At 39.1% G+C, this 22,424-nt stretch overlaps 1 protein-coding gene across 1 annotated transcript in view; it reads left to right on the plus strand.

Moving 5' to 3' along the window:
• The first annotated feature begins 1,564 nt into the window (after positions 1-1,564).
• The window catches only part of LOC120522907, a 190,523-nt gene continuing 169,663 nt past the window's right edge, over positions 1,565-22,424 (plus strand). Inside the window, exons 1-2 of the mRNA XM_039743683.1 lie at positions 1,565-1,712; positions 21,945-22,065. Of these exons, the coding sequence (XP_039599617.1) occupies positions 21,984-22,065 (82 nt within the window). The 5' untranslated portion in view covers positions 1,565-1,712; positions 21,945-21,983. The remainder of the gene's footprint in view (positions 1,713-21,944; positions 22,066-22,424) is intronic.

Below are 22,424 nucleotides of genomic sequence, written 5' to 3' on the forward strand. Positions count from 1 at the left end.
TAACATGGATTTCGTTATAACAGAAATTGCACAGTGCGCGGTCTTTCTGCACGTACACTTGTCAAAGCTCCCTGCTGAATGCAAAACTCGATGGCAACATTTATTTTTCTTTTTGTGAGAATCAGTTGCAGAAAAAGTTGATTCTTTCCGATGCCGAACGACCTCACCCTGTCTCCACAGCGATAATCCCGCACGATTCACTGATACACGAGCTATAGACCTCCGGTGCGCCACAAGTACAGCTGAAATAGAATGTGATTGACAGTTACCCCGCCCATAGATCCGTCCACAATATCTCCTGACCTTTCGCGAGCGCCGCTGTTTTGCAAAAATGTGACGAATGTCGAATAAACTAAGTGACATAAACGTACAATCCAAATGGCTACTCAGTGGAGATCGTAAATTTATGGGCCAAGGCCAGAAGAAATGCGCATGTTTTGCTGCTTTTTTTTTTTTTTTAGGAACACTGGTTGAAGAGTAAATGTGGCTGTCCAGAAACTAAATATGAGACCCCAAGTTAACCTCTTATTTGTATGACACCCCGAGTTGGCTCGTTTTCCATCTCATTGTTTGGGTTAAAGGGAAAAAATAGAAATATTTAACGTCTATGAACTTTAAGCATCAAGTGAATTTAAATGGAAGCAGTGACTAAAGAAGCTGTAATGACAACCTGCACCTTACGTCAGGATTTTGATATTCTGTTTAATCAAAAGTTTAAATTACTCGAACATTTGTGGCATTTAAGCTACTTCTGAGGGAAGGCGCATACAAAGTAAACTCTTAAAAAGGTTGCCAGGGTGGTTATTCAGGACAATGCCATAGGGCAACCACTTCTGCTTCCCAAAACAGCCATCCGCATGAGGGTTCCAGAAAAAAAAAAAAGTTTTTATTTATTTATTTATTTATTTTTATATTTAGATCCGTAACAGGCTCCATACAGTCAATAGCCATGAATAGATGATAACATATTTGAAATACCAGTATACGTCATGATTTTAAAAGGTATTTTCCTGTATAAGTCCATGCATTACGGTCCAGGTTTTCTTAATCTGGTACCTGCCATACATTCAAACCTTTAGTTTGTTTTTTTGCATTTTGGGAAATTTTTCAAAGCTGAAAGAACCAACTTCATATGCAGAGAACTCTTCACATGTATAGTGGTGCTTTGACAAGCTATGGAAATGCCATTAAAGAACCGTTATTTTAAAGAAAGATACGTCCAGATTCCAGACCTGGTTACACGTGTTTACTAGCCTGTGCCATTCAGAGGTGCTAAACATTACTGTAGCTCTATATTCTTGTTCTATATACAGCTCAGGGATAAATAGACTTGTTAAATTTGCCAAAATCATTTCACCAAATTATTTAAATACATTAAAAATCAGAAAAAAGAAAACAAAAGCAAATGTTGTATATCACATATGTACATACATTTGACATAAAGACGCAAGGCGGCTTCCTTTACCGCTAGTCAGCTCTGCTCCTCTGTCGTTTGTTCGCCTGATTGCGCCTGCTGATTGTGCGCGTGTGGGAGTGCCGGTGCCTTTATGAGTCACCTCCGCGACGGCCGAAATGAAAGCCGTTCTCATCTGCGATTTCCTAGAGTTGTGGTTACTTTAAGCTTTAAATAACATAAAACTCGTCATACTTACATATGTTTATCAGTGGACTGTGCCATGCAGAATAAAGGATAGAGATGAAGTGAGCGCAATGTAAGTTCAAGTATATTATTACTTTTATTTAGGCTGCCTTCTCTGCAAGCTACGGCTTTGCATGTACGTTTTTGTAGAATGCTGTGTAAAATTATGCAAATTATTGAAAACAATCAGAAATGTGTTGAACCATTGGACATATTGAAAATAGACTGGAGACAAGAACAGAAAAAAACCCTTTAAACAATATTTAGGTTAAATTAACTGTGCGTAATTAAAAAAATACTGTAGAAAACAGTTCATTGCTGCATTTTCATAGGCAAATTATGCACCTACTTCAATAATATATCATCCGCGATCATCCTCCACAGATAAGACCAGTCCGAGACATGGAGCCAGCACATCGTGAGGAAAGATTAGGCGGACTTTCACAATTTAATTACTGGATCTATCTATCTATCTATCTATCTATCTATCTATCTATCTATCTATCTATCTATCCTTTGTAAAAGAACCTAACTGCCCGAAATCCTTGAATTTTATCACTGTATAATTCATAAATATATCTACAATTTGTTATGAATCGGAACAATATTATATAGACTATAGCGATTCTTTGCCGTCTGCATACATAAACAATCTGTTCTTCCAAAGAGTATCCGTATGGAAAATTTTATGTCATTTTTCACTTTAGAATTCACTATTGGTAATCCAATACATTTTATAAACGACACGCACACAACACTAAAACTGGTATCGACAGAAATAAATGAATGTTAAATGCCGAAAAAGGAATCATACGAAAAGAAGTTGATAATAATCAAGCTGGGCGATTGCATTTTAGCATCACGTTGTATGCAGAGATGCGATTTTGTCGCTTTAGCGGATGTTTCACTTATACTTCTGTGTTGTATTTCTTGGGTTGCACGGCAAAAAAAAAAAAATTAAGATTGTAAAGGACAACTTTTTCCCCTGCGAAATCCCAAAACAGCGTTTACCTCGGTTGTAAAAAATATTTGGTAGCATCACTTAACGAACATCTACTCGTTGTAGTATTATATAACTCCAAACAAAATCTAGGATTCTATTTACTACTGAATGCAAAATGACAATTTCCCCTCGGGGATTAACAGTATCCACTTAGTGTCCAAGTGGTTCAACGTGTATGCTGATTCCTGAGCATGGTGTGCGGTACGGATGTGTTTAATTAGACCGCCACTTAACTGATAGTTTACCTGCCAAGACTGCTCTCTGCTTTTTGATATCCTAGTAGTAAGGAAAGTCAAAATATGTCACATTTCTTTTAAAAACAACACTAATAAAAAGGCTTCATCGAGATTATTGTTGGCTAGTTTGAGGTGCCTTAAGTCATGCTGTACGGTCAGAAGCGGCTCTACCCCCAGAGCGTTATGGGTGCGTGCCCAGGGGTTAGTGAGGGCACAGTGTCCTTTCACCAATTAAAAACTACCCCAAAAGACTATATAGACTTCAAGTGCCGAAAGGACCAAATGCGAACCCCTTCGAGTGATGAAACAATCGAGGATGCGAGAGTCTGAAGTACCGCGCGGCATTAAACTAACGTGTGCCCGAGCACTGAATTTTTACAAATATGATCAACTCCCTATTAAGTTACCCAGGAGCGTGCTGGGGGTCTTAATTCGGGTTTGTGTTTGCTAATATTTTTGAGTTGAGAACAGAGTGGAGACTTTATTTGCAATTTGCATAAGTAAAATAACACAAGCACATTTGAAAATTTTCGCGGTTCCCCAAGTCAACCAGACAACCACTTAATTTAAGAAAAAAAAACCCAAAACATTATGTGTATAAACACGAACAGAGATTCTTAATTATTAAAGTGATATGGTTGAATGTGGTCAAAAAGAAACATGAACATATTTCTCGACAGCCTGATTAACTTTGCCAACCATTCTTATTGCTGCCTGAAGGAAGCCGTTAGAAGTGTCAAAAACTCTCTGATTCTCGGTGCCGGAGGTTATATCTGGTGTCAGAGGTTTTATTGATAATGGGGAGTAAGGCAGCATTTAAGGGTACTTTAAATAGTAGTCCATAACGCCAGAATGGAGATCTTGCAAATGAATAGATGTGTCTGATCATTCACTTAGTGTTGTTTCTATAAATTAACAGCGTTTTAAATGTTGTTTTCATAGCGGGATGGCACAGCAGCTCAGCAATTAGTGCTGCTATTTGACAGATCAAGCATCCTACATGTGTTTGAACCCCGTACCCGGTTGTGGCCTTTCGTGAAACATGCCTATGTTTTGCTTAAAAGGTGCGAGTGTGATTGTGGGTGTGTGCATGAAATGACCATCCGCGACTTAGAATTGGATAAAGATAGTTAGAGATTGTTATTATTAGTGGGGATTCTAGCAGAGTTGCAAGGTCCCTAAGACATTTATAACCCAAGGATAGCTTAAAAATTGTGAATTGCTCCAAAAAATAGCCCAATGCTTAAAGTAGACATAGTAACATACTGGAAAGCAGGAGACAGTTGTAGAGAGACAGGGTTGGATACATAACATCAAAGCCTGAGATTGGGAAGGAGGGAGTGCCCTCAAAGATAGTTCAGGGTTATAGATTAGGTATATAACATCACAAAACAGGGGGTATGGGGTGGTCCTCAGATATTTTTCAATGGTAAGTAACATATACAAGAAAGAACAATGGGGGTTGTTCACAATAGTCAAAAATCCTGTGCTTTTTTAAAAACTAGCTCAAAAAAAACGCAACCCATTATAAGCCCACTTTTTCCCTTGGATGATGATCAAAAACAGCCCAATTAGTTAAAAAAAACTGTGGACCTGGCAACACTGGATTCTATGGACTCTGGGGGGGCCCAAGACAGAGAACTCCATGGGGACCTCCAACTTACCCTTTCCTGAGCCTGTAGATAGTAAACTTTATTTACCTTATTTTAACACAATATCGAAATTACTAAAATCAATATGAAGAATTTAGCAAACACAAATCCTTTATTTTAATTTTGTGAAAAACATTATAAAAAATAAAACAGCACAATGAATATACACTTGTAGAGAAAATTAAAAAAAAAAGCAATAATAGAATAACATGCATTTTGAAAGCCTAAATGAATTAAAAAGTAAATAAAATGTAAAATGAATATAAGCTGCACCTGGTAATAAAAATAAGTAAAAATTGCATGTCGTAATATTTTAAATGATAAATAAAAAAGGGCAAATAATAGAATTTTTTTAAAAATCTACTCATAAAGGTATCCCTGTAACTTTTACAATCACTGCTTGTAGTTTTGGGCTACAGCAAATGCAGCCATTGTGTCCTCCAGTTCTGAAGACCTTCAAAACTGAGCTCTATTGAAATTAAAGTTAGGGCTGAAGGCTTCTTCTGGCACATGGTAGATCTCAACTAAGATTTAATGAACTTTAAAGATGAAAAACATCTTTCAGTAGAGATAACAGTGATAGCATTGCACTGCGTCTCTTCCTGACTCTCTCTAACTAGGGTTGCCAGACATCCCTCATATACGGGACATGTCCCATATTTGATCATTTTGTCCCCTGTCCTGTATTTAGTTCATTTTTAAATTTCATAATAAAAATATATTTTTACTACCTTCTTATGGCACTTAGTTGTAACTTTATAAGTAATTATACTTTCTTTTCTCAGATTCTCTTGATGGAATTAACCCAAATATAACAAGGAAGATAGTGTTTGCTGCCTGTTTGCAACTTGTTCAGTTGCTATGGGTGGCTGAGGACAGCGACACTGTTACCGCTTTGCTCTCCAGCCGCGCTGCCGTGCAGTTGTGTATCAGCATTGCAACATCCAGTGTCATCAAAGTGTGTTGTTACTACTTGCCACGGCCTACTTTTTTTCTAACTAATCCATCCATCCCAAGATGCCAAAACATAAGTGTAAATTTCGTGGTGAATATTCCAGCAAATGGACATTTATCATACAAGGCAGAAGCTGTTTTGAAGCAAACTGTGGTGACTGCAAGTCAATAGGACTCAGTCCCGCTTCAAACACCCAGCTTTTACTCTCCTCATTTTTTTCTTCCCATAACAAAAACAAAATCCTCCCATCAATTTTTTTCATCATCAATTTATTTTCTCACTTAAGGGGTTTCAAAAGTTCCTAACAAGGTCCTCTTAAGCATATGTTTTACCAAGCAGCTACAAGCTAGCTGAACATTTTTGGCAAATATCTGTAATGCCAGCCAGAAAATCTAAGTTGTACGTGTTGCCAGATACACGCCATATAAACAAGGCCTTGACAGGCAGAGAGCAAGTGGAGTTCACACCTAGGTGTGCTCAGTTGCTTCTGTGCCTTTCACGGGATTGCTAAACTCATTTTCAAGCTTTCACTGCAATCTGGATGAACTGCTTTGGCAATTGGTTTCTTCTCCTAGTCAGACGTTGGTTTTCATTCCAACTTTAATAATATTTGTTTTACTGATAGATTCTATTCCTTTGTCACTCCAGATAAGTTATCAGTTATTCTCCTTTGCTGCTGTTCATTTGTCTCAAATATTTGAGATGCTCCTGCTTGGGCATAATTAATTGAATCAACAATACAGATTCTCTACTACTTACCACTGTCCTGCTTCTCCTTTTTTTCCTGTTCTTGTTTTTTCTGCTTTTTGCTTCCAGACACATAAATTCTCCTCAAGATTTATGAAAACTGGTTAAACTTAACTTCACAAGAAAAATAATGTTCTTCGCAACTCGGGGTCTCCCTTATGGGGGTTTCTGACTGTGTCAGTATTCTGCTTACCCACAGATTTGTCACTGCAGTGAGTACCTATGTAAAAAATTGTTGGGGCCCAGACATTTTCCAGCTTTGCCAGTCCTGCAACTATATCTCTCGTTATATGTTACGATATGTTATTTTTTTTTTTATATTTGCTGACTGTTATTGAGTAGTTAATATTGTGCCTTTCAGAATTGTCATTAAAGGTCAGAACTTTATTCTTGCCTGTCCACCGCTATGGGTCTGTAAGACGCTCAGCCGTAAACCCCCCTGTGGCGTATGGCCAGGGCCCTTGCCTGGCCAAAATGCCCAAACTGTGGAACGGCCTGGGGAAAGAGGATTGCCGGGACAGTTTCGTCCCCGGGCTGATAAAGAGCAGCTCCCTTGGCTTTCAGTGGGGCCACGGGTTATGAGCATGGAGGCTCAACCCTGTTGGAATCTGTGGCCACCGCCAGGGGGCGCATGGACCTTTCCAGGGCCTTATATGGTCACGCTTCCACCACACCCGGAAGTGTGGTCAGAAGAAGCTCGATAGGCACCTGGGATCAATCCAGGTGCCTTATAAAAAGGAGCTGCCTCACTCCATGGGGAGCAAGAGTCAGGAAGAGAGGACAAAGCCTGAAGAGGAATGGAGGAAGAAGGACTGGCGGCAGAAGGGTGTTAGTGGTGCTGCATGGTGCTTATGGATAGACGGAGAAACTGTAAATAAACGGGTGTTGTGTGGCAAACTTGTCTGCTGCCTATCTGTGTCTGGGTTAAGGGGGCAGTGCGCCCCTAGTGGCTTACACCCCCAAAATGCCTTCATCTCGTTGTTCCCACCACTGCTTGCCAGTACTTAATTCTTTCCCTGTTCAGATTTTGTTTGTATCACCTCTTACTGTTGCTTTTCATCCTATACTGCACAATCTCTGCCTCTAACCCCCCAACCCCTGCTGACTCCAACTTGAATAAGCTGAATTTGATTTTTGCAACTAAAGCTTTAGAATTAATGCAGCACTTGTCTGTGAGTTTTTCAGTTTTAAGTCAGGTTGTAAAACTGGGCCATGAACTAACTTCATGTAATCAGTCATCCTGAACCAGAAATCATCAGATTTAGTTCTGGAGAGCCATAGTGGCTGCTAGTTTTTATTCAAAATAATTAAGGCACAGTTATTGCTGCTGAAAGAATTACTGTTCAAGTAACATTCTGTTCACTTGCTCATTATGATTTCCTCTCCTCAATTGCTTCTTTTGTCTCAGCAGGTACATTCTTTGTTATTCATTGTTTCTTGTATTTTTACCGAGCCGCCAAAAAAATGTGTTACAAATGACAGAGCAAGCAAGAGCTCACCATCCAACGTACTGTCAATTACAATTGTGTGTGTTCATCATGAACCATCTGTGTTAAAGAAATGGAAGAGGAAAGAGTTAAGTGCTGACAATTACTAATCAGGAATGAGTGTCCTGACTCTTAAGGATTAGCAAGTAACTTCACAAGAAATGTATCATGTAATGTGTGAGATATTTTTCCTTGGGTTTTCTAAATCCCCTCTTAATAGCCCACTTTACATGGCTGTACATTGTACTACTTTGTTAATCCTACCCCTGATACCACCTACAAAAAAAACATCTTAATTCGACTGAAAAACAATTGACTGACAATACTTTTATTATATGGTGTCATTTTCAGTCCCTAGATGGTATAAAATAAATTTGTGAAAAGTAATTTGGAGCAAACAGGACATAATAATTTAATAACCCAACAACAAAAAGCACATAAATAAGCACCGAATCGGACACCTATTGTATCTAAAATGAACACAAAAGAAATGATAGACACATGGCATGAACAAAATGACAGTTTTCTGAAGAAGAGTTTGTAACTCAGCATCATTGTTTACTAAAGCATGCAGCCATACAGGTGAGAAAAAGTAAAGTAGGATTAGGCAACCAAGAGGAAAAGTGACTGCATATCACAACCTAAAACGTATCCCTTTCATACTCAAGTTTAGAGCAAAAATCTGAAGCCACATTGGACCTCCAGGACTGAATTTAAGGACATGCCTGTCTTCCCTCAAACCCTTTTTTGAGGGCTCCCTGTGTACTTTTTATTTTCCATGCAGTAATAGTTTCAGAGAAGAGTATATCATTATGTTAAGGTGCATTTTAAGTCATGGTGATTAACATCTAAATCTAGGAGGTTAAAAAATTAGAATAAATATACTGTATATCAATTTAAAAAACAGCATTCCTTCCATTTACTGTATCCATTTTTTAGCAGTCCAGTTCAGGGCTTCAGGATCCAGTCTTAATCTGTCAGCACTGGGCAAAGTGCAGGAACCAACAATGTATAGAACAGCAGTTCCTGATAAACACTGATGAAAGAAAAAGAAAATATGTGTTATGCAAAGAAACAAATTATTAAGACTTTAGTTATATATAGCAGGGATACACTAAAATTGGAGAACAAGACCAAAAAATGTTCTGTCACCACTGTGCAGCATGAAACAGATAATCTGGGATTCCATAGGAATATCATAATGCCTGGAATGTATTGACTTTTAGCTCATTCTTACACTTTTTTTTATATTTTTCAACTTCTATAAAAATGCATGCTTTTATCAATTATTGAGTTTGTTTAATTTATTCCCGGCTTGCAGGTGCCATAGCCTACTATGGAAGAATCAAGTAGAAAGCCAGAACCTATTCTGGACTAGGTGTCTGCTAAAAATAAAACTAAAAATGATAATTTTGTTGGAAATATCCAGCAATCATTGAAAATGAGCAATGTTTTGAGTATACAAATTCAAAAACAAAACATGATAGGGTTACCCCACTTAATCCAATTCGGGGTCTCAGTGAACCGAAGCAACTTGGGCTTTTATTAAAGGTTAAAGGTGGGGTTTGATATATTTAACAATATATCTGATTAGAAAGTTAAAATTAACAAAATACAATATTGTGATCAGTGTTTAATACATATAGTGCTATAAAAAGGGCATCATAATCCAAACCAGTATTCTCAGACCCATTTCATCAGACACCTACTTTCACAATCATATAGGGTAATTTGTAACCACCATCTAACCTAATGTACAATACATCTCTAGTGTATTGGAGATGTAGGATGAGTTTGTCATGCTGATCACCACACATCCTTGCCACCTTCACATTGCACCTAGCAGAATATATTTTAATTCATAAATCATGCTTAGATAAGAACATGACCCCTGACTCTGCTTGCGGAGGTCACCATTGTCACTGTTTCTGCTATATATGTTGACAGCTCATCAGTTAATATTTTTCCCCAGTTAAATGTTAAACCAAGTTATAAACCTGTGAACTGTAATAATTTTAGGGTGTCCAGAGCTATATGTGTGGTGGACTGCCGGGGCAGTTACCCGGCCGGGACTCCTCTACAATGGAAGAGGCAGGGAAGAGAGCTTGTCCAGAACATTATATCCCTGGAATGATGGAGGGCAGCCCCCTGGAAGTGCTGCCAGAAGATGGTTGTTGAACAACTGCAGTCCTTCCGGGTGTCCAATAAAAGGGGCCAGCCACCACTACCCAGAGGCCAGAGTCGCTGTGCTGTGTTCTGGGGAGCGAGGAAAACTGCTTTCCAGATCGAAAATAAAGAGCATTGTGTGTTGCGCCTGCATCTCTGCCTGTCTATGTCAGGGTTGGGGCACAATGTGTAGGGGACGCTGGTGCACACATTTTGTTGCCGCTGTTCCCTGTTATCAACACTTTTCGTTAAAATACCCTAAACTTTTTGCAATTGTTCACTTTCTTTTTATTGTATGTATAGTTCATGGATGCAATTGATTCGAACTGTGTTGATTTGGATTTACTTTTATGGACTCTGCCTTGACTGGGTTTGCAGCCTCGGGAACACACACATTTTTGTTTGGCACACTGGACGAGCCCTATGGACATTTCTTTGCACCATGATGATGAGCCGGGGATGGTCTGTCTTCTTGATTATATTTTATACACTGGACTGCTCTCGATTCCTTTTATATGTGCTTAATGACTAAGAAATGATCTGAGGTTTACACCCAGCGTGATGTGGCTTTGGGCGATCCCACCTGTAATACCCAGCGTTACATGTATGTGGCTGTATGTTGGAACTTCCGAATTTTGGTATCTTCATGTGCATTTTGTAATATCTCCTACTATGCTTTTCTGCTGCTTGCCACTCATCTGCGCCACCCGATCCTCACGTCTCACCTTCTCCGCTGTGCTGTGCTGCTTCTCTGCTACTATTAGATAAGTATTGCTCTCTACTATATTAAAATACTCTCGTGACAAACTCCTTCATATTAAACAGTTTGTCCAGAGCAAATGATCAGACTGGAATATCCTAAAAGACAACGGTATTGCGCTGCGCCCAAAATATTTACATCGCGAGTCAGGTCGACGCCACGGCCAGGCTGCGAATAAAAAGTTCACCGGCAGCATTTGCTCAGGAATATGCCGTCCTACTCACAGGTTTGGAAATAGGAGCATCAGTGTGCCAAATCTGCAATATGTTAAAATAAACTCTGGTCATGGATCTGTGCACAACGAACCCACATCGGCTAATATTGCACTGTTTAACTCAAGATCTCTTAATGGCAAAGCACTGGTGCTATCAGAATTTATTACAGACAAAAACCAAATAACTTTACATCTGTCACAGAGGTGACCCTGCCTGGATACATTCACTTCACGGAGCCTCACAGCTCAATACAAGCCGGAGGAATCGCAGTAACTGCTAAATCGAAGTTAAACATCAAAAGAATCTGCATTGATGGTCCATTGTCTTTCAAGTGTCTGGCTGTTAAGCTAATAACAAAATCTGGTCCTGTCTCACTTATTGTTGTCTATCGTCCCCCAAAATACAATGCATCTTTTTATCTAATCTGACTGAATTATTAACCACCTTAAATTCACTTTCCCAGAGAGTCATTCTTCTTGGCGAATTCAACATCCATATTGACATTACTACATGTAAACTGAGAAATTAATTCCTATCCTTACTGGACTGGTTTGACTTGGTACAGCATTTTGATTTTCTCACCCACTCTGGTGGTCATATACTGGACCCTGAGCTGCACATCTGGATTATCTGTCGGCAACACTTATAGCAGTGATTTGGGACTCTCTGACCATAAAGCAGTATTTTTCACTGTCTCATTACCTCTCCCTCTTACCTGTAAATGTCAAATTTCTTTCTGAAACCTTAAAAATATATGTCCCTCTATTCTTGCTGGATCCATTTCTGATCTTTTTCTGTCTTCACCTATTCCATCAACACTAGATAGTCTTGACCACTATAACTCAGCCCTTCATTCAGGACTAGATAAAACAGCTCCTTTAAAACATAGGGAGGTTTCCTTTAAGCGTTCAGTTCCGTGGTATAATTCAGAGCTGTGATCTATGAAAGCAACTAGCCGATGCCTTGAGAGAATGTCACGTAAGACTGGCCTTACTGTTCACATCTCTGACCATCAAAAGGCTTACAGGAATGCACTAACTGCAGCCAAGAACACACATTATGGCAGAATAATAGAAAGTGGCCACGATAACCCAAGGGTTTTGTTCTCTGTAGTTAATAAATTACTTCAACCTGCATCTGGCCCAATTACCTCCTCTACTGAAGTCTGTGAAAAATTCCTCCACTTTTTCTGCAATAAAATTAAAAATCTAAATAATATAACGAACATAAATCCATCATCCATTTATATTCTTCCTTATCTTCCCACTCCATCCACCTCCTTTTCTAAATTTTCACCAGTCACATCAGCATTTATTAATGACCTGCTTTGTAAGATGAGGCCATCTACTTGTTTACTGGACCCCATCCCCACCACACTTCTTAAATCCTGCCTTCATGTCATAATCCTGACTGTTACGACAATAATCAATACATCCCTCGACGCTGGGTTTGTGCCTGCCACTTTTAAAATCTCTTCTGTAACCCTCATTTTAAAAAAGTCTGGTCTTGATGGTGACAATCTTAACAATTTTTGGCCTATTTCCTACTTACCTTTTCTGCCAAAAATTTTTGAGCGTGTTGTAGCCTCCCAACTCACCAATTACTTAACTTCTTATAATTTGATGGAACCCTTTCAGTCTGGTTACAGGGTGCAGCACAGCTGTAAAACTGCTCTTCTTCGGGTAACCAATGATTTGCTTACGGCAGCAGACTCTGGACAAATCAGCATATGAATTCTGTTAGACCTCAGTGCAGCATTTGACACTGTCAGACATGACATTCTACTGTCCAGAATGGAGAACATGCTGGGTATCTCTGGCACTGCCCTCTAGTGGTTCAAGTCCTATCTGACTGATAGCCAAGAGTTATTCTTGGCAACAGCAAGTCCGGCACAGCGCCAATCATATAAGGAGTTCCATAGGGCTTGGCCCTCTTCTCTTCTGTATTTATATGCTTCCCCTTGGCCATATTATTCAGAGCTATTAACTGGGTTATCATTTTTATGCAGATGGCACTTAACTCTATTTCAATGTCAAAAGTGCAACTTCATCAGAGTTTTCTCAGCTCACAACTTGCCTCAGTGAAATTAAAACCTGGATGAGTGAGAACTCTTTAAAATTAAATTGCAACAAAACTGAACTCCTGCAAATTGGCACTAAAACGCTACATAAGAAAATGAGCTCCTTCTCAGTTACTCTTGACGGTGATCTCATCAGACCTTCTTCTGATGCAAGGAATCTTGACGTCATTTTTGATTCGTCCCTTTCTTATTCCGCTCACATAAACCACATTAAGAAACTTTCTTACTTTCACCTCCGTAACATATTCCATGTTCGCTCATTCCTCTCCTTTTCTAATGCTGAGTAACTTGGCCATGCTTTTATCACATCCCGCATCGATTATTGTAATTCGCTGCTGACAGGTGCCCCTTCTAATCTTATATCACAGCTCCAGTTGATTCAAAACTCTGCTGCAAGAGTCCTTACATGAACCAGCAACAGCAAGCCCATCACACCCATTCTGTTTTTCCTTCATTGGCTCCCTGTGTTTTACAGAATCTATACTAATAAAAGGCAAAGCCCTCACTGACTCACTCACTCACTGACTCACTGACTCACTCATCACTAATTCTCCAACTTCCCGTGTAGGTAGAAGGCTGAAATTTGGCAGGCTTATTCCTTACAGCTTACTTACAAAAGTTAAACAGGTTTCATTTCAAAATTCTACACGTAACGATCATAACGGTCGATAACGGTTGACAATGTCCGCCATGTTGAACTTTCTTATTTATGGCCCCATCTTCACGAAATTTGGTAGGCGGCTTCCCTGTGCTAACTGAAACCTATGAATGTACTTATTTCGATGGTATGATGCCACTCTCGGCTGCCATATTGAACTTTCCAACGTCACTAATTTTCCAACTTCCCGTGTAAGTAGAAGGCTGACCCCATCTTCACGAAATTTGGTAGGTGGCTTCCCTGCGCTAACCAAAACCAATGTACGTACTTATTTCGGTGGTATGACGCCACTGTCGGCCGCCATATTGAACTTTCCAACGTCACTAATTCTCCAACTTCCCGTGTAGGTAGAAGGCTGAAATTTGGCAGGCTCATTCCTTACAGCTTACTTACAAAAGTTAAGCAGGCTTCAATTCGAAATTCTATGTGTAACGGTCATAACGGTTGACGATGTTCGCCATGTTGAACTTTCTTATTTATGGCCCCATCTTCATGAAATTTGGTGGGTGGCTTCCCTGCGCTAACCAAAATCAATGTACGTACTTATTTCGGTGGTATGATGCCACTGTCGGCCGCCATATTGAACTTTCCAACGTCACTAATTCTCCAACTTCCCGTGTAGGTAGAAGGCTGAAATTTGGCAGGCTCATTCCTTACAGCTTACTTACAAAAGTTAAGGAGGTTTCATTTTGAAATTCTATGCGTTACGGTCATAACGGTCAACAACGTTCGCCACGTTGAACTTTCTTATTCATGGCCCCATCTTCACGAAATTTGGTAGGTGGCTTCCCTGCGCTTACCGAAACCAATGTATGTACTTATTTCGGTGGTATGACGCCACTGTCAGCCGCCATATTGAACTTTCCAACGTCACTAATTCTCCAACTTCCCGTGTAGGTAGAAGGCTGAAATTTGGTACTTATTTCGGTGGTATGATGCCACTGTCGGCCGCCATATTGAACTTTTCAACGGTCTTTGTTACTTATGGGCCCATCTTCAAGAAATTTGATACGTGGGTTCCCAACGCTAACTGAATACTACTTACGTACATATATACGTCCATAGCTTGCAGCTCGGTCACCATGTGAGGAGGTGTTGGGTACCCCATCCCAACGCCTCCCATGTTGTTGGCTGCCTGCCTATATAAGGATGTCCGTCGCTCCAGTCTCTACATTCTCTTCCTTGCTTTGCCACGGGATTCACGTCTGCCTGCTGATAACTACAGCCTTTTTATTTAATCCACGGCTTCTCCGCTGTTTTATTGTTCATTTATTACGATTATAGTTATTGTTTAGGTATTTTAGACTTACTTTAAATTGTTCAGGTACCCATTTCCTTTATCATTCCAACCGTACCCCCATTAACATGTCTATCAAGGTGATCACCATCGATCAAAGAACTGTCACTTACCGAGTGGTTTCCATGCCCGGAGGTGGCACCTGCCTTTTCCATTCTCTTTGTTACATATTGCACGGCCATATCAGGCTCACTCTTAATATCCGGAGGAACATTGTGTCTTATGTATTGAATGACTGGGACAGTTTCAAGGTGTGGACTGATGACGGTACTGGAGATAATTATACTACACAGGAGCACTATAAGAGTGAAATGCTTAAGCCCTTCACCTATGCATCTGCATGTGAGTTGATGGCTGCCGCTGAATTGTTCGGTTGTCGCTTTCAAGTGTACCGAAATGGCCAAATATTTTACACCTTTCGACAACCTCCAATGCCTCTTAAACATCTTAGATTCACAGGTGACGATTTCAGTAGTGGACACTTTGATGTTTATGAATGTTTAAACTCTCAAAAGCTGGATGTGAAGTTATCGATGAAACCGGTTGTATACTTACAACGCTTGACAGATGCCGAATGTCTCTTCAGCACAAGTCCTACAAATACTGTCGTAATTGAAATAAACCATGAAACTCAAACCGATTATGACAACAGCAATACAAGCTGTGAGATTTGAAACAAGATTACTGTTCACATGGCCAACTGTACGTTGCATGCTCAAGAGTAAGCTCAACGCACAGCTTGGTCATATTACAACCAGAGGGCCAAACTCACAATGTGGTATACAAAGAGATCCTTAATAAATAATTATTGGTATATTTTCTCTCAGTTTAAAAAGGTTTAATTTTCTTCTTAATAAAAATTTTAAGGCAGTACTTCGCCGCTGCGAAGCGCGGGTATTTTGCTAGTCGAATATAAAATTCAATTAATAAACAACAAAGCTTTAAATGGCCTTGCACTGGACTACATCAGTGACCTTCTAAATCACTATGTGCCTGTTCGCCTACTACGGTCCTCTGATTCTGGTAATCTCGTTGTGTCTCACACTAATCTACACTCCATGGGTGACAGGGCCTTCAGCTCCATAGCACCCAGACTTTGGAATAACATCTCAAAATTGATTAGATCAGCTGACTCCATTCATTCTTTTAAAAAACAACTTAAAACTCATCTATTTAGGAAGGCTTTAAACTTAACATTCTGCCCATTCTGCCCTTTCTTTCAGTTTACCTCTCTGAAATTCTGTTAAGTTTTTATTTTAGTATTGAATTTAATATTTTACTCTGGTTTTTTGTGCTTTATTCTATTTAATGCTTTGTTATCTGTTTCATTGTTATATTCAGGAAAACATTTGTATCCAATGTTACATATACCCTGCTGTTTTTTTTTCTAAGTCTCTGTGAAGCACGTTGAGCATGGGAAAGGCGCTATATAAATAAAATGTATTATTATTATTATTATTACATTAATGTGTACATTGGTTAAAATGACTAATAGTTTTGCTTCACATATTCCCCCCTCATTCACTTCCCTATTTACCACATCTCTTTTTTATGTTCTAATAATTAACCTTCTAATTCCTGGTTAAAAGAATTTCCAAAGCCGAACAAGCTAAGGCACAATCAGCTAACCACTACTGTATAATATCAAGAGCCTATTCCTGTACATAATTCTGTATTACCCATATATAGTTTTCTTTATGAAAATTTATTGGGACCAATGTTTTCTTGTACCCTTGGTAATATGTTCAGTATTTAGGGCTTTACTTTTTTGCAGTATCCTAGAGGTATCACTTGTTGCGTAGAATTATTCACAGAAAGTCCAAAAGAGCACTGGCCTCTCTTCTTTTTAAAATTTGTATTCCTACATTAACTGCTTCTGCAAACATAGAGCATTTTTAACCTAGATTGGATCATGTCATGACATTTTCTAACCCACCAGGGTCATGAGGGCACTTGGACCTATCCCAGCTAACATAGGGAGCTAGGTGGAAAGAAACCCCGGACATGGCAAACACACACATACACTGCACAGTGAGAGGAAACCTAGGATGTGAACCCAGGTCTCCTTACTTGTCATTCCAGAATGAATCATGTTATCATTATATTATTGTTATAATAAACATAGCATCCTGTTCAAACCCTAATACAGAACAAATAAAAATAATAACCTTTTATATTTATCCTCTATATAGTTCATGTGAGCCCTTCAAACTGATTTTTTACTCCTCAACTGTTTAACCACTGATATAGCAGACAGTGACTGTCTATGTAAATAAAACACAATTATCTTTATTGTGTAAAAGATATATAAAGACTTGCACATGGAAGACATAAAACCCCACTTTAAAAATGGTCCTTTCACAGCTGATAATGCCCTTTGCATAGGCAATACTGAACAAGTATTTTTAAGACCCTTTTTCCATAATGCCAAATCATTAGCATACTGTACAATGACATTCCAAATCCATTCCAGTCTGTTCAAAAATATAATTAATCGCCAGGTTAAATATAATGAGGCTAAGAATCCTACTTTCAAGGGTCCCTTTACAGTTTCTACAAAAAAAATTCCATGCTGTAATGTGACACTTGTCCTTAAATGCAATAGCAACCATAACACCCAAACAGCAAAATGTAAATAAATTTAAAAAAAAAAAATTTCAAAATAAATATTAAGTTTAAGCTCAAAATAATACAATTAAAATAATGGTAATTAAGAGGCTGTGTGCTATGCAAATGGAAAAAATACAGAAAAGTCTCTTAACAAGTACAGGCAGCCATTTAACATAAAGAAGCAGGTGATTTTCACAGTTTTAAGTGGCAGTCATTCACTTAACTGCCAAATATGATGATGATGATAGGGCAGAACACACTGAAGGGGCTAAGAGAGTAAAACAATAGCATTAAGAAGTTTATTTCTTTTATAAGTGTGCCCATATAACGCCTTTTGTTACACAGTCTCGATCCACTGTACTAATTACCTTCATAGTTTTAAACACTTCAATCATGTCAACTCTTAATCTTCTGTTGCTTAAACTGTAAAGGCTCAGCGATTTTAACCTCTCCTCATAATTCAACCCCTGTAGCCCTGGAATCAGCCTTGTTGCTCTTCTCTGGACCTTTTCTAGCGCTGCTACATCCTTTTTTGTAGCCTGGAGACCAAAACTGTACACAGTACTCCAGATAAGGCCTCACCAGTGGATTATAAAGGTTGAGCAGAACCTCCTTGGACTCGTACTTAACACATCGTGCTATATCACCTAACATTCTGTTTTTCTTCTTAATGGCTTCTGAACACAATTGTAATTTCACTTTTTTATGTGTCTCTGTCAAATGTGACCAAAGTTAAAAGGGAAACAATGAATAAACATTACCTGTTTTTCAATACTTCCATTTGTGTTGTTTTAACATTGGTTATTACTTGCTGCTTACTGGCCACTGAAAACATATGGCCCAGCCACATTTCTTGGTTTGAAAATCAGGCCCAACTGAATTTGTATTTGAATAGCCCAAATAGATTGTCCCAAATAACACCAAGTCAAGATCTAAAGGTCCCTAAAGTCCTGCTCTCCACCTCATTACTTGGTCTCTTATTCCATTTGCCTATGGTTCTTGTGAATAAAGAAAAGCTTTCTAACATCTGTGTGAAATACAATACAATGCAATACAATTTATTTTTTGTATAGCCCAAAATCACACAAGGAGTGCCACAACGGGCTTTAACAGGCCCTGCCTCTTGACAGCTCCCCTGCCTTGACTCTCTAAGAAGACAAGGAAAAACTCCCAAAAAACCCCAGTAGGGAAAAAATGGAAGAAACCTTGGGAAAGACAGTTCAAAGAGAGACCCCTTTCCGGTAGGTTGGGCGTGCAGTGGGTGTCAAAAAGGAGGGGGTCAATACAATACAATACAATACAATACAATACAATACACAGAACAAATCCTCAATACAGTATACAAATAAAAATTTTAGAAATATCCTGCAGAAATTAACAGTAGATGATATCATCCATCAAGCTGCCTCCCCCATTTGGCCATTCCACGGCTGAAACAGTGCTGGGCCAGCCAATACGATGAAAGAACCCCTCTTTCCCACGATTCCTGCGATCCTCCATCAGGGATGACTTTACCTTAGGCAGGCAAAACAACCTGGCAGGTGGGCCGTGGCACCAAGTGCCACATTTGAGTACCGAGAAGAAAAACAGAATAGGTGAGGGTTAGTTTCCAGTTAAAACTATCATGTTACTTATGTTTTAGTGCTAATGACTAACAACAGAGAAATCTCTCCTTGAGTTTCCAAACACATCTTTGTGTTCTTGTTTTGCAGAATTTATTTTAAAATAACAACTGGGATCTACTGTGCTAATTCCTTTCATAATTTTAAACACTTTGATCATGTCACATCTTAATTTATGTTTGCTTAAACTTAAAAGGTTCAACTCCTTCACTCCCTCATCATAGCTCATACCTCTTAGGCACAGAATCAGCCTAGTAGCTCACCACTGGACTTTCTCATGTACTGATCTTTGTTTTTCAAAATATGGTAACCAAAACTGAACACTGTACTCCAGGTAAGACCTGACTAGTGCATTATATGACTTAAGCATTTCTCTTGACTTGACTTGTACTCCACACATCATAATATATAACATGATATCCATATAATATTCTTGATTGCTTCTTTACACTGTCTGGATGTAAACAGTAGTAAGCCCAGGTCATGCATATAAAGGGTACTTTCAAACTTCAGAACTCTCAATGTGTATTCAAATCTAACATTTTTACTGCCTTCCGGTATTACCTTACATTAAATGTCATCTGCCACAAATCTGACCGAGTCCTACGAAACAATTTGCATTATCTACCTTTTCTTTCTTAACTGAACCCAGTAAGCAATGTAACAACTGAATTCAAACATTTGAAGTTGTTTTTATAATTAAAATTCCACCTTTTCAACTTTTCATATTTAAGTATGTTTTATGTTTTAACATAATTTAACATTCTTAAATCCACTTTAGCCACGTCAGGGTTGTGGGAGGGTCACTATATTTACGGGCCACTATTGCATATACCCACAGGGCAAATTTTCATCAATAGCGGAGAATGATTGGAGATGTGGGAGTGATCCTGGAGGAGGAAGAGGGAGAACATCAGACAGATCAGGCATTCTGGTTGAAACCAGTTGCTTTTGAACTTTTGAAAATGTTCACTGCATGAAAAGAGGTGTATCTGTACTAGGAAACTCCTGTGTACACCACTGATTTTCGGAAGTATCTACAAGTACCACTGAGCGTATACATAAAATTCCACCAACCTAGGATACTTCCGGATTGATACCAATTCAGATGTATCTTGCTGAGGGATTCTTCCATGGTACAGCCATTTGTTGCCATGGCAAATAATCCACTCAAGGCTCTTTCAAGGAGACATTCACACCTCAAGAACCATTTGCATTTTACACCTCTGCACAACTCTGCTGTACTACATTGGTCTTTTATCTCAACATTGATTGGTTGATTTAAAAAAAAAACAAAAAAAAACACTTCCATTGGTCACACTTTTTATTTAGCCCAACCCAAACCCTCATAGCTTAGTGACTTGATTGGTTATTGGGCAGGTATGTAGATGGACCATATACACTCCCCACCCCCACTGTACTATACAACCCCGCACCATTTAATAAATGAGAATAAAATTGATTCAGAAATGTTTTTATTAAAATAAAACCAAACACTAATAAATATACAACGTAAGAATAAGAAAAAACTGAAAATATGGAGAAAAAAATGTGCAAATATGACGGTGCAAGTAAATTAAAAGCAATGAAACAAACTGAAACAAACACATGCACCAGTGCTTATTAAAGTTCTAAAAATGAATCTTCTTCTGGCCCGATTCCATCAGCTCTTACACGCTGACGGTGTGTAAGAGCATAGCGCATATCCGCCTCCAATCTGGAGTGAAGCTGCTGGCAAAGCTCAGACAATTGTGGGCTCCTGTGAGGTGGAGACCTCACAACCCACACCGGTCTTCCATCAACGATGGCATCCTCTTCATCGGACATCAGGTCCAGAATTGCAGTCTGCCATAGTTCTCTCTCTGCATCTGTTTGGATGACTCTAGACCTGGACTCCATCAACTGGAAAACACACCATATGTTAACCCATAAAAACACCCAGAAATGTACCAAACTTTATTTATATATATATATATATATATATATATATATATATATATATATATATATATATATATATATATATATATATATATATATATATATATATTGTGGAACTAGACCCGGACACAGACAGATGGACATCGTTGTTCACCCAACACACGTTTATTGACAATGATAATATTTACATTTTTATCAGTGCACGTCCCAGTGCCTCCAGCACCGATCCCCCAAAGTCCAGGCCTCACAGTCACCAAATGCCTTTCCTTCTGGCTGCCTCCACTCCACTCTCAAGCTCCGTCCTCTTCCACCCGATTTTTGCTGCTGATGGAAGGGAGGCGGCCCCTTAAATAACAGCCCAGATGGGCTCCAGCTGCTTTCCCGGCAATCCCCCGCGGACACACCCTCGTGTGGCGGAAGTGCAGGGTGCGCATCCGGAAGCCCTCCGGGTGTCCCCAGTCTTCTCCAGGTTTCTTCAGGCACCGGGGCGCCGCCTGGCCTGGCAAACAAGTTTAGCGGAGATTTCCCATACCATATTTGTCCGGATACAGCTCTTTTCATGCAGTGGTTCTCTAAAGGAAATGACACAAAATCACATCTTAGAAGATGACGGGAATGTTACATTAGAGTTCAGGTATGACAACATTTCTTTGATGTATGTGAAACTGCAGACTTTAAACCAATTTGTGAGATATACAAGGTGATATGGATAAATTATTATATTGAATCTGAATGTCACAAACAATATTATATTGAATCTGAATGTCACAAGTTAAAGGAATCTGTGGGCAAAAAAGCAAGTGAAATATTGTATAACTGTGCCTCTCATGGAAAATCCAGCATCCTGCATAATTTCTCTTTTTATTTTTGAATCAGTGCCTGATTCTGAGAAAGGGACGTAGAAAAGAGGCCGTGATGGAGGAAAATTCACTACTACATAATCCTTTGAGGAAATCTCTACTCATCCTGGTTCTTTCCTTCTGTTGCACATATGCAGGTAAAAATATAAAGGAAAACAAGAAAGCCTAAGGCAAATTTAACTGACCTAGAAAATCATGTTCATTTTGTTATCATTAAAGTGATGCTCTTAATAAAAAATAAATATTTACAGTATAAACTTCAGTGAAGGTTGACTGGGAGCTTTATGTTTAGTATCTGTCCTTACCATAACATAATATTCTCAAACCCATTTCAGCACCAGACGTGAGGTGGAAAGCAGGAAATGGTCCTGGACAGGCTGCCAGTCCAGCACATGTACCAGTCCCACTTAGGAGTTACTAGTGATCACACCTTCTGAGAGGACTACTGGTGCAGACACAGTGAGAACATGCAAACCGCACAGAGACAATGACCAGA

Source organism: Polypterus senegalus, chromosome 2, assembly GCF_016835505.1.
Source record: "Polypterus senegalus isolate Bchr_013 chromosome 2, ASM1683550v1, whole genome shotgun sequence".
In the NCBI taxonomy this organism is placed as follows: domain Eukaryota; kingdom Metazoa; phylum Chordata; class Cladistia; order Polypteriformes; family Polypteridae; genus Polypterus; species Polypterus senegalus.